The 16,865-nt window shown below is 40.5% G+C and overlaps 1 protein-coding gene across 1 annotated transcript; it reads left to right on the forward strand.

The window, feature by feature from the left end:
• Window positions 1-209: 209 nt before the first annotated feature.
• Window positions 210-8,463, forward strand: LOC311041387 (stonustoxin subunit beta-like; the record flags this gene model as incomplete). The annotated part of the gene is made up of 4 exons (XM_084086298.1): window positions 210-374; window positions 1,034-1,183; window positions 3,352-3,404; window positions 7,796-8,463. Coding segments are annotated over 4 exons (925 nt in total), but the record flags the coding sequence as incomplete, so codon positions are not given.
• Between the last annotated feature and the right edge of the window lie 8,402 nt (window positions 8,464-16,865).

Below are 16,865 nucleotides of genomic sequence, written 5' to 3' on the forward strand. Positions count from 1 at the left end.
TTGCAAAAAATTTCAATATATTTCTAAAATAGCAGATCTACAAGCTCATAGCGCGGCACTCTGTGCTATTTTTGAATAGCCAATGTATAAAATAATGGTTTAAGTGGTTACACAGATGTGTTCCCGGTCTTAATGGGTTAACTTCCTTGACAGTGAACTTGGCTGATCTGTTTTGATCATTTCTGATTTTACATTATCTGTCATTACAGACTTGTTGGCTGTCGCCTCCAGAAGGAACACATTGAAGTTGTGGCTTCAGCTCTCAGTTCTAATCCATCCCATCTAAGACACCTGGACTTAAGTGGTAACGAGCTGGACCTGGATCTGCTGTGTGATGCACTGAAGAATCCTCATTGTAGACTGGAAACTCTACGGTCTGATTAATTTATATTATTATTTTCATCATTCATTTATTATGTGATTATTCTATGAATATTGTGGTGATGTTTTATTTGTAGAGTGTGAATAAGGTTGATATCATAGAGATAAACTTTGACTAGAATAATGATAAGGTACAGTGACTATTGAGATACATTCACCCTTTATTTATTTCTTTCTTTTTTTCTGTCTTTCTTTCTTTCTTTCTTTCTTTCTTTCTTTCTTTCTTTCTTTCTGTCTTTCTTTCTGTTACTTTAAGTACAGAACTTGAGTAAATGTAATTAGTTACTTTACACCACTGGTCTGTATTGTATTTTGCTCCAGCAGATGTCCTAACAGCTTCACTTAGCGTCTTAAATTGTCCATCAATTGTCCTTTGTCCTGTTAGGTCTTCTGTATACAATACTGTATATAAACTCTGTCCTCTCTGTTTGCTTGATCATCTGTTGTCAACCTGTTGTCTGTTACCTGCATGTTGGAAGATTAAGTAAAGATTATTGTGTTTGTTACTCCTGTCTGCCTGCTCTTTACAGCTCTTGGTTTTCTACTTTAAAACCCAGACAGTCCATCCAGACCAGGTCCTTTAATATGTGGCTCTAAGCAGGTTTTATTTATAGCAGACATTCAAACTTCTGGTGTTTTATGTTTCATTTAGACTGATGAACTGCTGGTTGTCAGAGAGAAGCTGTGAAGCTCTGGCCTCAGCTATCAGCTCTAATCCTTCTCATTTGAGAGAATTAGACTTGACCTTCAACGTCTTGCCGGAATCTATTCTGATGAACTTCTCTGGATTGGAAACTCTCAAGTGAGTAGACTTGGACTGTGTTCATGTTGGTTAGTGCAGCCATTCCCTTGTTTCATGTTCCTGTGACTGGTAGGCCCATATATGGAGTTCTGTGCAGTGGTGGAAAAAGTACTTACACTTTTTGTAATCAAATTTTACTTAAGCCTAAAGCACAAAAGTAAAAAGTACTCATTATGCAGAATGGCCCATTTCACAAGTTTTCAAGAAAAAAACTTTTGAAAATAGCCGATCTACAAGCTCACAATGCTGGATCTACAAGCTATCTACATATCTCACACACACACACACACACACACACACACACACACACACACACACACACACACACACACACACACACACACACACACACACACACAATCTTCCTCTCGTTTATAGATAGATTTACATTTTAATCCAACCTACAACAACACATCTCTTGTGCTGAATGAAGTAATAAGTCAGATAGTGATGACACTAAAGTCACAGAACTCTCACCTCCTCTCAATAATGATGGAAGCAGACAGACATTTCAATGACAGAGACACATCATATAAGTTACTGTATATTCAACACTGGCAACAAATGTTATGGAAATCAACCAATTATGTGTGTGTAGATCAAATAAAACTAGATGTTAACTGTTTATTATTTTTGTATCAAATTAAATTAGTGAAGCAAAGCTAAACATGAGATATAATTTGCATATTATTGACCCAACAGTTTTGAAAGTACATCTTATATGTGAATATGAAAACTGTAATAGAATAGTGTTACTGTCACAGAAACCTTGTATCTCCATATTTCATTTATTTCTGTTTTCTTTCACAAATGAATGCTATTGCTCATTTGTCACTTAAGCCCTAATACAGTGGTTCTCAAACTTTTTCGTGCCAAGGACCCCCAAATTGATATGTATTTGGCCAGGGACCCCCACCTGAAAATATGTGATGCAGGGACCCCCAGAAGTAAAGATTTGTGTTAATAAAAGATTTAAAGATGTGCACACATTTTCAAGATGTTTCAAAGATAGCAAGCTCATAGCGCGGCACTCGGTGCTGCGCTATGAGCTTGTAGATCTGCTATTTTTTTTATAGCCAAAGTATAACATATTTTTAAAGGGGTTAAAATGATTGGCTTTATTAACAAATTTTGCTGGGGACCCCCTGGTATCCCCACAAGGACCCCTGGGGGTCCCCGGACCCCACTTTGAGAACCAATGTCCTAATATATTATTCACTTTATGACTGTCCTGTAAAAGCAGTGAAAATGCCTGATGTACAAGGCAAGCTCACAACGCGTTCCATCACCTATTTACAAACTTAAAATAATAACTACATTGGATCTATTGGAACACAGGTTATTCTTTCCATTTCCTGAAGAGTGTTTTGTGCTAAATCCATCATATTTACTCATACATATTTACTATAATCATGTTAAGAGTTCATTAATGTGTAATGTCTGTGCCAAATAAGATCATAAAGTTTAAACTTAATCATTCTCAGCTCAAAATCTGGTAATTTTTTGAGCTGAGAATAAAAGTAATTCATGATTTTAATTGATATTTAGTTCATATTTACACTACAAATGAATAATGGTAGATTTATGGCAGATACTTTTAATTGAACCGTACAATTGTATTTAAGGTATATTCTAGCATAATACATGTAAGCTGTAGTTTGGCATCAATTTAAACCATTTAGAGGAGTCAGTACCCTATTATCCCTCTACTAGGCATGTCATGATATGTGAACATTCTGAGAAAATTGACAACCATTCAGTGAGAATAGCAGATCTACAAGATCAAATAGATCTACAAGTGCAAATAACAGACCTACAAGCTCAAATAGCAGATCTAACTGAAGAAGACATAGAAAATCCCCTCTCACTCATTTCATGACAGTTGCTCATCCAGCACATATTGCTGCAGTTCCATTTGAATGTCCTCAATTTAACATTGTATGACCACAGCCTGCTGGTCATTACCATGGGAAGAAATAACATTACTCTATATAAATCTAAAAACAAGAAGTGTTTCTAACTCCTCTCCTCCAAGCCAGGTGGCAGTGAGTTTGTCCAGACGGGCTGCCTGGTGAAGATAATGGTAGCAGAAACACTGTAGTGTCAGGTAGTGGAGACGTTGTGTTAGACAGTCAGACATTGATGCATTGTTGTTCTACTTCCTACAGTGTGAAACATGGAGGAGGAGAACAATGGACAAATCCTCAACTACTTAAAAGATGTGAGTATCTGTCTGTCTGTCTGTCTGTCTGTCTGTCTGTCTGTCTGTCTGTCTGTCTGTCTGTCTGTCTGTCTGTCTGTCTGTCTGTGTCAGTATCCCATATTGTTTTATACTCTGTTGGCCCCTCCCTCCCTGGATGCTGTCCTGAAAACTCTTCAGTAGAGCTTCCAGTGAATTCAGGAGGTTTCTCTGCTGTTGGTCTGGTCCTTAACACCAGCTGATGCTTGTTTACAAAACACTCCTAGGTCTCCCTACCTGACACACATTCTGCATGTTTGGGTCTTTTTTATCTTTATTGATAGTACAGTAGGTAGACAGGAAACGGGGAGAGAGAGATGGGAAGTGACACGCAGCAAAGACCGTCGGGATCGGTACTCAAACCAGCGACGTGCTGTCAGGCCTAGCATCGGCAGGGCCGTGTTAATGTCAAAATGCGACCTAGGCAACGGACAGTTTTCAGCCCCCCCCCCCCCCCCCCCCCCCCCAGCGCACACGCACGCCCCCCCCCCCCCCCCCCGACAAGACATAGGCATGTGCCTACATTGCCTGTGCGTAAACACGGCCCTGAGCATAGGCCTAGCATAGGTGCCAACGGTCCGGCCAACGGTCCGGTCCGATATGCATTTTTTACATCTCTATTCTTTGGAGAACCTTAGCCAAAAATAGCCGATCTACAAGCTAACAGTGTTGTGAGCTTGTAGATCGGCTATTTTCGGCAAAGTGGTTTGGTGTGTAGAGGGGGAAGATCAAGTACAGAGTCAAAGGTGTAGTTTACTAAGTGTTGACGGTTTAAGTGGTTAAATGTCTGAAAACACACATGAACATGAATCCAACATTGATGGATAAAGCAAGTCTATGAAGATATCTATGAAATCTATGAACACGTTTAATCTGCAGCACAATGTTATACAATATGTAGTGAGGGGGTCCCTGCTTCATATCTCTCTCAGCTAAGGGGTCCTTGGCCTGAACAACGTAGAAGACCCCTGGCATAGGTCTGGTGTGATGTCATAGGGCATGTCTGATGTCATAGGTTAGGTGTGATGTCATAGGTCAGGTGTGATGTCATAGGTCAAGTGTGATGTCATAGGTCAGGTGTGATGTCATAGGTCATTATGTGCAGAGATGCTGCACATCATGACACATGTCAGATATCAATATACGTCACATACGCCAAAGTTTACTCAAATATGTATATGCTCTATATTAGTTATGTATTTATTTAAAGCAGTGATTCTCAAAAGTGGGATTCAGGGACCCTCAGGGTTCTTGCGGGGGTTCCAAATGCAACCCTTTACAGGTCTGTAACTCTAGATTGTACAAATGGAACCAAATGAACCCTTATGGGTCCATTTGGTTTCATGTGTACACTCTCATTCAGAGTCCTTGAAATTAAAACGTTTGAGAACCACTAATTTAAAGTCTCTTGACTTCTGTATGAATATTCATTTTGAATATTGGACATTTGAAGGAATTTAAACCCCCCCGGACAGGCCGTACAGGTTCCCCTAAAGAGGACATGTCTGGGTAAAAGAGGACGTATGGTCACCCTAACAATGCAACCAGAGTTTGTGGTTAGCAGTTAGTGTTTGCAGTGACATAAGATCCATTAATGCCTTGAAAACAATTGAAAGACAGTGAGTGACATGAGGTTTGTTTTTCTACTTGAAAAAGGCAGACAGTTATTCTGTCATTGTGTCTGGATGGGAAAACCTTTCTTTAAATAAAAAACATATGTATTGTGGTAAAACTGAATGGTTAGAGAGCCCACCTGGGAAACCAGAAGTCCTGGTTTAAGACCAGCGGATCGGTAGGCAGCGGTTCCGGTAGGAGACACAACAGAGACGTCTCCTACCGGAACCGCTGCCGGTCATCACATTATTGTCTTAGGAATGAGACAAGAAACTAAAACAATATCCATGAATTCAAGTCTCCATGGGGTGACTAATACATTGAAACAAAGTTTTTTTGGGTGAAGTGTCCCTTTAATGCCTAACTGCTCCCCCAGAATAGGGATGCTGGGGTTTAAGTATTTAATATTAAATTGTCAAATATTACATAAGAAAGAGGCAAACATTGTGAGGATAGCCGATCTACAAGCTCACAACGCCTCACAACAACTCGCAGTGTGAGAAGTTGTGAGCTTGTAGATCAGTTGTTTGTGGAACCGAGTCAAACTAAATATAATGCCTACAATCCAAGTGCTTGTCAGGGTGCGGGTCCCCTGTTGAAATATGATTATTTTGGGGGGTCCCCTAGCTGTTCAAATATGATTATTTTGGGGGGTCCCCTAGCTGTTCAAATATGATTATTTTGGGGGGTCCCCTAGCTGTTCTAATATGATTATTTTGGGGGGTCCCCTAGCTGTTCAAATATGATTATTTTGGGGGGTCCCCTAGCTGTTCTAATATGATTATTTTGGGGGGTCCCCTAGCTGTTGAAATATGATTATTTTGGGGGGTCCCCTAGCTGTTCAAATATGATTATTTTGGGGGGTCCCCTAGCTGTTCAAATATGATTATTGTGGGGGGTCCCCTAGCTGTTCAAATATGATTATTTTGGGGGGTCCCTAGCTGTTCAAATATGATTATTTTGGGGGGTCCCCTAGCTGTTCAAATATGATTATTTTGGGGGGTCCCCTAGCTGTTCAAATATGATTATTTTGGGGGGTCCCCTAGCTGTTCAAATATCATTATTTTGGGGGGTCCCTTAGCTGTTCAAATATCATTATTTTGGGGGTCTCCTAGCTGTTCAAATATGATTATTTTGGGGGGTCCCCTAGCTGTTCAAATATGATTATTTTGGGGGGTCCCCTAGCTGTTCAAATATGATTATTTTGGGGGGTCCCCTAGCTGTTCAAATATGATTATTTTGGGGGGTCCCCTAGCTGTTCAAATATGATTATTTTGGGGGGTCCCCTAGCTGTTCAAATATGATTATTTTGGGGGGGTCTCCTAGCTGTTCAAATATGATTATTTTGGGGGGTCCCCTAGCTGTTCAAATATCATTATTTTGGGGGGTCCCCTAGCTGTTCAAATATGATTATTTTGGGGGGTCCCCTAGCTGTTCAAATATGATTATTTTGGGGGGTCCCCTAGCTGTTCAAATATGATTATTTTGGGGGGTCCCCTAGCTGTTCAAATATGATTATTTTGGGGGGTCCCCTAGCTGTTCAAATATGATTATTTTGGGGGGTTCCCTAGCTGTTACTTTGTGAACCCATGGTGTAAGAGAGGCTTAACCCATTAAGACCGGGAACACATCTGTGTCATTTTAAAATGACTTTGGCTATTAAAAAAATAGCAGATCTACAAGCTCATAGCGCGGCACCGAGTGCCGCGCTATGAGCTTGTAGATCTGCTATTTTTGCTAATCTTTGCTTCTGGGGGTCCCCTGGAACAACATATTTTGAGTTGGGGGTCCGCGGCCAAATACATATCATTTTGGGGGTCCTTGATATGAAAAGGTTTTGTTCCAGGGACCCCCAGGAGCAAAGATTTGAGTTAAAAATGCAGTTTAAAAAGATTGATATATTCAAAGATTTGCACACATTTTCATGAGAAAAAATAAAATAGCAGATCTACAAGCTCATAGCGCGGCACTCGGTGCCGCGCTATGAGCTTGTAGATCTGCTATTTTTTGAATAGACAAAGTATAAATAATGGTTAAAGATAAAAATGACACAGATGTGTTCCCGGCCTTAAAGGGTTAAAGGGATAGTTCACCCAAACATAAGTTATTTTCTATGGATTAGTCACCACATGGAGACTTGAATTCATGGATCCGTTTTAGTTTTTGTCTCATTCCTAAGACAATAATATGATGACGAGCAGTGGGTTCCGGTAGGAGACACAAAGAGTCTCCTTTGTGTCTCCTACCGGGTGACTAATCCATAGACAAAAAGTCATTTTGGGGGTGAACTATCCCTTTAATGGAGGCATGTATTGTTTATGTTGGTTTGTTGTCTCATATTGTCAGGAAGAAACCTCCTATCTCCTTATTTATACTTTATAGTTTTAAATTTGTATTAATACTTACTTCATCATACTACAACTTCACACCAAAGTAGCAAAAGTAGCAGATCTACAAGCTCACAAGGTGCCACGTTGCAGAGCGTTGTTAGCTTATAGATCTGCTATTTTTGCTATTTTTTGTGTGTGGGTTTTATGAATATTAAACCAATGAAAATCTCTCTCTCTCTCTCTCTCTCTCTCTCTCTCTCTCTAACCTGTCTGTGTGTGTTTGTCCCCCCCCCCTCTCTCTCTCTCTCTCTCTCTCTCTCTCTCTCTCTCTCTCTCTCTCTCTCTCTCTCTCTCTCTCTCTCTCTCTCTCTCTCTCTCTCTCTCTCTCTCTCTCTCTCTCTCTCTCTCTCTCTCTCTCTCTCATATCAGATCTCCATCCTCTCACACTGGACCCAAACACAGCAAACAGAAAACTCTGTCTGTCTGAGGACAACAGGAAGGTGACAGAGGGGGAGGAGCTTCAGTCGTACCCTGATCATCCTGACAGATTTGATGATGAGAGACAGGTTCTGTGTAAAGAGGGTCTGACTGGACGCTGTTACTGGGAGGTAGAGTGGAGTGGAGGGGTTGGGATAGGAGTGACTTACAGAGGGATCAGCAGGAGAGGAGATGGTAGTGAGCTTGGATTCAATGACAAGTCCTGGTGTCTGTGCTGTTGGGGAGGCGGTTACTATGTCTATCACAATAGTAGGGAGACTGTCCTCCCTGTCAGTTCCACTGACTCCAACAGAGTAGCAGTGTATCTAGACTGGTCAGCAGGGACTGTGTCTTTCTATGAACGGTCCTCTGACTCACTGACACACATTTACTCCTTCCAGTCCTCATTCACTGAACCTCTATACCCTGGGTTTATGCTTTATGATTCCTCCTCCTCCTCCTCCTCCTCCTCCTCCTCCTCCTCAGTGTGTCTTTGTGAGGACAGATAATGTCTCTGATGAGTTGACTCAACCAATAGGGTTAAGGTGTGTGTGTGTGTGTGTGTGTGTGTGTGTGTGTGTGTGTGTGTGTGTGTGTGTGTGTGTGTGTGTGTGTGTGTGTGTGTGTGTGTGTGTGTGTGTGTGTGTGTGTGTGTGTGTGTGTGTGTGTGTGTGTGTGTGTGTGTGCGTGCGTGCGTGCGTGCGTGCGTGCGTGCGTGCGTGCGTGCGCGCGCGCGCGCACGCACGCGTGTCCGTGCACACTGTAGAGGAAAGTAACTAAGTACATTTACTTAAGTACTGTACTTAAGTATAACTTTAAGATACATTCACTTGAGTATTTACCTTTTTCAAAACTTTGTACATTATCAACACACAACACACAACCTGTTTTATGAAAATAGTTTGTATTTATTTATTGTTTACAAATTATTATTCTTTAGTGTTTTTTCCTAAATTAACCCCTACTTGATCATACTACAACGTCACACAAAAGCATGAAAAGCAGCAGATCTACAAGCTAGAAACACGGCGTGAAGCGACACGTTTCTATCTTGTAGATCTGCTGCTTTTGATGCTTTTGAATGTGAATGGTGAAAAGTAAGAGTTTTGGAACATATGAGGTTTCCACCCGACAGAGACGATATACATTACTTTCTCTGTTTTGTCAATTCAGATTCAAGCAATTCAAGCAGAATCATTTTAATGATGCTATTTAGAAAATACTCAAGTATAAGTGTTTGTATTTTTATAATAGCTCTACTGTACTACATACCGTCAGTGGTGTGAAGTAACTAAGTACATTTACTCAAGTACTGTACTTAAGTACAATGTTGAGGTATTTTTTCCTTTACTGGAGTATTTCCATTTTTCCGTACTTTTACTTCTACTCCACTGCATCTCAGAGGCAAATATTATACTTTTTTACTCCACTATAATTATTTGAAAACTTTAGTTACTAGTTACTTTTTTTTTATTTAGTCAAAAATTATTTAGATTTTGATTATTATCACAAAACACACATTAATCACTTCAGCCCTATATACATTTTGACCATTTGAAAATAGCAGATCTACAAGTTCACAATGTGTCACAATGCAACACAATGCGAGCTTGTAGATCTGCTATTTTCAAAATAATGTTTATACTTTTTGAAAACTTGAAATGGGACATTCTGCATAATGACTACTTTCTACTTTTGGTACTTTAAGTACATTTTGATACCAATACTTTTGTACTTGTACTCAAGTACATTTTGAATTCCGATAAAGAAAAACATCACATGGATGCAACTGGGACGCATCATCAGTGTTGTAGCGTGGGGTCATAGGGTGTTTCGGGTCTCGCAACATACAACATACACCCTCGCCCAGGTGACCCAGCCAGGGTTGATCAAGCCCCGACTTACGTCCCAGTAGCACCCACGGTCAGTCCTATAGGGAAAGACAGGGCAGTCCGCTTCTCTGGAAGTACTCTGCCGGGACTCGGGGAGGCTCTGGCACGTGGAGGGACTAGGCTCTGTGGGTTGTCTCCTGGCCGGGCTCCTCCTTCGTCTCACCAGGTCCAGGACCTGAGCGCTGCGCCAGATCAGGTGCACCGCCCCGATCCAAACATTTCCTTCTGGCGTGATGGTTCCTTGGGCCGATACCACTAGATTGGGCTGTCTAATGGTATTAGCTCTGCTTGCGGTACGCTGGAATGGCCCTCCTAAAGGCCTAACCGCGGGTTTGTTGGGCTTCTTCCTCACGGAAGACACAGCATGGGGCGCTAACCCATACTGCTCCCGGGGTGCCGTCTACATTCCGGCTGTCAACAGTCTCTCCTGTGGTCACCAAACTATTCTTGGTTGTCACGGACTTTTACTTGTAACAGAGTATTTATACATTGCAGTATTGATACTTATCCTTTATAAAACGCTTGAATACTTTTTCCACCACTGGCTGCATGCGGCTAGCCACGCTGATGTAAGGAGTGAGTGAGTGTGTGTGTGTGTGTGTGTGTGTGTGTGTGTGTGTGTGTGTGTGTGTGTGTGTGTGTGTGTGTGTGTGTGTGTGTGTGTGTGTGTGTGTGTGTGTGTGTGTGTGTGTGTGTGTGTGTGTGTGTGTGTGTGTGTGTGTGTGCTAGAACAACCATCCAGAGACAGTGTAATGTGAGTGTACAGTATCACAGTGATACTACTATCCAACATGAGGCTAGTCAGTCTAATGAGACCAGAGGACATATTCACGGGGTTCAGGAGGAGAGCGCACAGTGCTACCCCCTACTGGGGGTACTGGGGTAATGCACAGCGCTACCCCCTACTGGGGGTACTGGGGTAATGCACAGTGCTACCCCCTACTGGGGGTACTGGGGTAATGCACAGTGCTACCCCAGTAGAGAAAGGAAAACTCCAGGATATTTAAAAGAGTTTCATTACAAAACTAAATATGAGGAAGAAAATGAGGATGTAGATTATTTCTACAGGGTTGCTCATGGTGTACCAAGAACCCACACAGAGGCTATGGGCTCCAAACAGTCAAGTCAAGTAGAGGACATTGACAGTAAGGATTTTTTTTTCAAAATTTACATATTATTTGTTTGGAGAGTCATGTGATTTGCCAGGCCCAATTAAAATGCCAGAAGGGAAAAGAGAAAAATACAAGTTTAAGATGTGTTGTTCTAGGGAGCTATGAACATGTGTTTGAGTGGAGGGTGTTGAGTAATGAACATAATGATGTGTTGTTCTAGGGAGCTATGAACATGTGTGTGAGTGGAGGGTGTTGAGTAATGAACATAATGATGTGTTGTTCTAGGGAGCTATGAACATGTGTTTGAGTGGAGGGTGTTGAGTATTGAACATAATGATGTGTTGTTCTAGGGAGCTATGAACATGTGTTTGAGTGGAGGGTGTTGAGTATTGAACATAATGATGTGTTGTTCTAGGGAGCTATGAACATGTGTTTGAGTGGAGGGTGTTGAGTAATGAACATAATGATGTGTTGTTCTAGGGAGCTATGAACATGTGTTTGAGTGGAGGGTGTTGAGTATTGAACATAATGATGTGTTGTTCTAGGGAGCTATGAACATGTGTTTGAGTGGAGGGTGTTGTTCGCGCTATGAGCTTGTGGATCTGCTATTTTTTTTAAAGGTCTTTAGTGGATTGTAACAATAGACTCCATCTCATATCTAGACAACAATATCAGGTTTTTTTAAATATATAATTCTATGTAAATTAGTTAAAATGTATTAAATGTACAATATTGATCTATGAATGTACTTTGTAAATGTCTAGCATGTAAAACCAACTATATTCACAATGCTCTGTAAGCATTTCTGAAACAGAAAATAAACGTATATCAAAAATATACAGTAAGTGTCCTTGTATTTATTTCTATGGAGTTTGGGTGAGTTTGTCAAGATGCTCTGAGGTACACACAATCAGCTAATTATTATTATCATCATCATCATTATTATTATTATTATCCATTCTTTATGTTATTTTATTTACAGCAGAATCAGAGGTGACGCGTTGTGATCTTATTGTAGAATGTTTGTTTGGCTTGTTTTCTCCTAGAATGATTAGGACACACCCACTACATAAATGTCCATACTGATGTCATACTGATGTCATACTGATGTCATACTGATGTCATTGAAAAGGTTAAATCATGTCTGATACATGGATCAGGCTAAATAAGAAAAAGAGGTTGCGCATCAACAATGGGTTTTCTCAGTGGAGTGCTAGACACAAAGTCTAGCACAATACAAGTCTAGTCAAATACATATCAAACAAAGGAATTAAAACAATTCCAAAAGGGTAGCACATCCAAAAAAAGATAATTAAATGGAGGACAAATTACTCACATTTCCACTTTCTTATTGGCACACCAATAAAATGAACGCTGGGTCAGGCTCTGGATGATTCTACTGTACTTTAAGGATGAGAAATACAATGAGAAACATTTCATTCATTAGTTTGAGATGTGGAAAACATGCAGAATGACTTAGTGTAAGGGGAGTATTTTTTTTACCCTGAATGGGGTAAACTGCTTAAAGGAGAATTTTGGACTGGAGTTTTATTACCTTTTCTATGATGTTATGATATCTTAGGATGAATGGTACAGTAGAAAAATTTCATAACTCCACCCCTGAGCCGCCACAGCTAGGGTTAAAAAAAGGTGCGCGGATTGGCCTTAGGTTAGATCACATATTTTAATAGCTTTTTTTTTTTTTTGTGAGAGATCTGACGTTCATAGTGACAGAACACTGTCCAAAAAAAAAAAGAAAAAAAAAAAAAAACAGAAGTCTCGCTAGACGAGATTGAAATTTCAATCTCGTCTAGCGAGACTTCTGTTTTTTTTTTTTTTTTTTTTTTTTTGGTTGCATAGTGTTCTGTCACTATGAACGTCAGATCTCACAAAAAAACAAACAAAAAAAGCTATTAAAATATGTGATCTAACCTAAGGCCAATCCGCTTCAACTGTAAGTGAGATTCCCCATTCAAGTGAATGAGGCAGCTTAGAGGGCTTTTAAGCTCTGGCGGACCGGGGGTGGAGTTATGAAATTTTTCTACAGTACCATTCATCCTAAGATATCATAACATCATAGAAAAGGTAATAAAACTTTAGTCCAAAATTCTCCTTTAAGTAAGGGGTAGTTGGGGGAGAGGGGGGGTAGTTGCTGTATAATTAATTAAATTATTGATATCATATTTTTGCTTAATTTTATGAGTAAATACAGTATGTATTGTGTCAGAGAAATTTTCCAAACACAGCCTACCTTAAGAGTCTATGAATAATTGCAGTCATAAAACATTGTCATCATCATACAGCAGTTTATTGTTTATTATGTAAAATACATTTGATTTGCATGCATGGGTCTGTTTATAGCAGCTCCTCCTGTGTGTGTGTGCGTGCGTGCGTGCGTGCGTGCGTGGGTGCGTGCGTGCGTGCGTGCGTGCGTGCGTGCGTCAACTATCATGTTTTATATTTGTGTGTGTATTATCCTCGCCTACTTGCTCTTCAAGGATGTGTCTGTGATGTCAGTAGGGAAGTGTTTCCTGCCATATGAAGTTGGTGACTCATCCTTGTTCACTCTACCTTGTGACACTGCCACATAAAGTGTGTGAAATAATGTATTTCCTGTCCAGGTATGATGAGTATTGAAAGAAAAAAGATACACAAGAAACATAACATACTTGGTGATAACAGGGGAATATATTGGTTAAAATATGGTTGAATATTTAACACCTAAATGTAGTGTACGGAAAAAAATGTTTTGTTTTGTGTAAGGTGATTATGGCCATTATGATTAATTTTCTGTTGACATGGTTCACCCATAGGGGGCGCTGTGGGGAAAAAGCATCACATGTAGGAAACGTTCCACAGGAAGTGAGGTATCAGGAACAGTATAAAAGGACAGGAAGTGAGGCGGCCGGGGGTTCCATTTTAGGTATTAAAAAAAGGGTTTGGTGGTGTTTGAGAAAGAGACTCTTGTAAGCCTTTAATCAGGAATGAATAAACCAGTGAGCAGTGTGACCGGAGAACTTATGGATCTGAAGGAGAGAAGTTTGGTGGAGGAACATTTCTGAGGGTTTAGCTCTGAAGACAGTCAGAGCTTTTGGACAAAGGAACCCATGTGACCTCCTGACTTGAAGGTTGGGTGAGGATTATATTTCTCCTTTTAATGCAATGCTTTGTCTTTTTATCTGATGACTTTATGGATTATTGGATTCTTGGAAAATAGAAGATCTACAATACTTTTGGATTACTTTTGGGGAAACTTTACTTTTTGGAGACATTTAAAAGAACTTTGCGTTGTGGGACTAAAGATCAGAGTTTGATCATTCTTCATTTGTATGTTGAAGTTTACTGATCGTTTAATTGAATTGAATTATTATTTTGTTTGATTAATATTGGGTCAGATAAAATACTGTGTTTAATTTCAAAAGCAACAGCTTTGTGTTTTATTTTTGGTCTGAAATACAGTTTGTTTACAGTATAAATATAAGTCTGTCATCTAAATGATGAAGATCAGACTGACAGTATGTCTGTCATCTAAATGATGAAGATCAGACAGACAGCATGTCTGTCATCTAAATGATGAAGATCAGACAGACAGTATGTCTGTCATCTAAATGATGAAGATCAGACAGACGGTATGTCTGTCATCTATATGATGAAGATCAGACAGACAGTATGTCTGTCATCTAAATGATGAAGATCAGACAGACGGTATGTCTGTCATCTATATGATGAAGATCAGACAGACAGTATGTCTGTCATCTAAATGATGAAGATCAGACAGACAGTATGTCTGTCATCTAAATGATGAAGATCAGACAGACAGTGGCCCTCATTTATCAACGCAGCGTATAAACCGGCGTATATTTTTCAATATATTCGGCTGTACACCAACGTCGAAGTCACATTTATCAACACATCCTACACAGCTGATCCCAGCGTTCATTTGGTCTCAGCGTTGATAAATCTCAGGTCTGAAACCGAGCGTCATTTAAATAACACGCCCTTAAATATTCTCAAAACGCCCCGATTTTACGACATGAAGATTGAAGAACCAGAATACGACCAAAGAAGACATCATGAAAAGCCAATAAGAAAGAGTTTCCCTCGCTCGCCGCACACGCACACGCCTCTCTCTCTCTCTCTCTCTCTCTCTCTCTCTCTCTCTCTCTCTCTCTCTCTCTCTCTCTCTCTCTCTCTCTCTCTCTCACGCACGCACGCACGCACGCACGCACGCCCGCCCGCCCAGCGGTGTTTTTCATGTAATCCATTCCGTACGGTAGCGGTAGAAAATGTCACATAGGCTTGTAGCCTACATGAATGACATATTATGATACCAATCACATCGCCATGCATGGAATACGTTTGTATATTCATGTATTTAACCCATACCGAGCAGCGTGCGCGTTCGAGTTACACTAAAATAAAGCCGTCATGTAGGCTATTCCCATTTCCCAGTGAGACTCGGACCGTTTGACGGGCGGGTCCCGTCCCGCTCCGCATTAATGAGAGATAGCCTGGAGAGAACATTAATGAATGAAGGCTGGTGTGTGTTGGACCATGTGGGTTAAATGTCTGATCTCCCGGTGGCCATGAAAAGATAACAGCAGCGGTCTAAACTCCCGAGTGCTCTCGCAGAAGCGATGTATATTTTGAAAATAGCAGATCTACAAGCTCACAACACGTTGCTGGCTTGTGAGCTTGTAGATCTGCTATTTTCAATACAACCAGATCTACAATCTTATCTGAATGACTGTTAAAGCAGTTTAAATTACTTTATAAAATGTTATATTTTCACAGGGATTATTTATTAGTGTAGATATAATTTATGAGTGGATTATGTGTCCATAAACAATGCTGCTCTGCAGGTCTAGGATGGAATAAACGGGTGCAGCCAACGTCAACAACTGGTCTCGACCAGACGTGAGATTTCAGCGTACTGTAGGATGAAGCCCACGTCAGGATATATTGATAAATGCCGAAAGGAGCGGTGATCTCGCGGTACGCTCATTATTTGGGCTGCACCGCATTGATAAATGAGGGCCATTGTCTTTACTGAACTCTCCTGAACTTGAATACAGCGTTTTAGGTTGAAACAATTGTCCCCTTAATCATTAAGACCGGGAAAGCATTTTAGATTTTAACTACAATAACCATTATCTTATACTTTGGCTTTTAAAAAAATAGCAGATCTACAAGCTCGAGCAATTGTTGGAAAAATCATGAGAATTTGTGCAAATCTTTGAATACATATTTTTTAAGGCAAACATTTGTAACTCAAATCTTTGCCTCTGAGGATTTTACAAATGTACAAACATTTTCTACAAAATGATATGTATTTGGCCACGGACCCCCATCTCTAAATATGTTGTTCCAGGGACCCCCATCTCAAAATATGTTGTTCCAGGGACCCCCAGAAGCACAGATTTTAGTTAAAAATGTTAAGAAAATATATACATATTCAGAGATTTGCACACATTTTCAAGATTTTTCAAAAATAGCAGAACTACAAGCTCATAGCGTGGCACTCGGTGCCGTGCTATGAGCTTGTAGATCTGCTATTTTTGAATAGCCAAAGTATAAAATAATGGTTAAAGTGATTACACAGATAGGTTCCTGGTTTTAATGGGTTAATCCATGCCGTACGCTGCATCTCTAGTAAAGGCTTGATACTTAGTTGTGTGTGGTGTCACGCACCGGAAATGGCAGATCTACAAGCTCACAACGTGTCTCAGCACGATGCGCTGTGAGCTTGTAGATCGGCTATTTTCGGTGCACGACACCACGCGCAACGAAGCATAATCAAGACAAGACAAACCCGGCTGCACACATGTCCAGACCAGAGGTCCATCTTCATCTGAGAAAACTAAGTGTTATATAGACTACTGTTCATTTATATCTTATGTGTCAAGTAGGGGTCTCTCTCTCTCTCTCTCTCTCTCTCTCTCTCTCTTCTTACCCCCGACACGGTCGAGGCAGAAGGCCACCACTGTCACAAAATGTCTTGTTCAGGGTGGGACTGTC

The sequence above is a fragment of the Gymnoscopelus microlampas genome (genome assembly GCF_963454915.1).
Source record: "Gymnoscopelus microlampas genome assembly, contig: SCAFFOLD_167, whole genome shotgun sequence".
Taxonomy (NCBI): domain Eukaryota; kingdom Metazoa; phylum Chordata; class Actinopteri; order Myctophiformes; family Myctophidae; genus Gymnoscopelus; species Gymnoscopelus microlampas.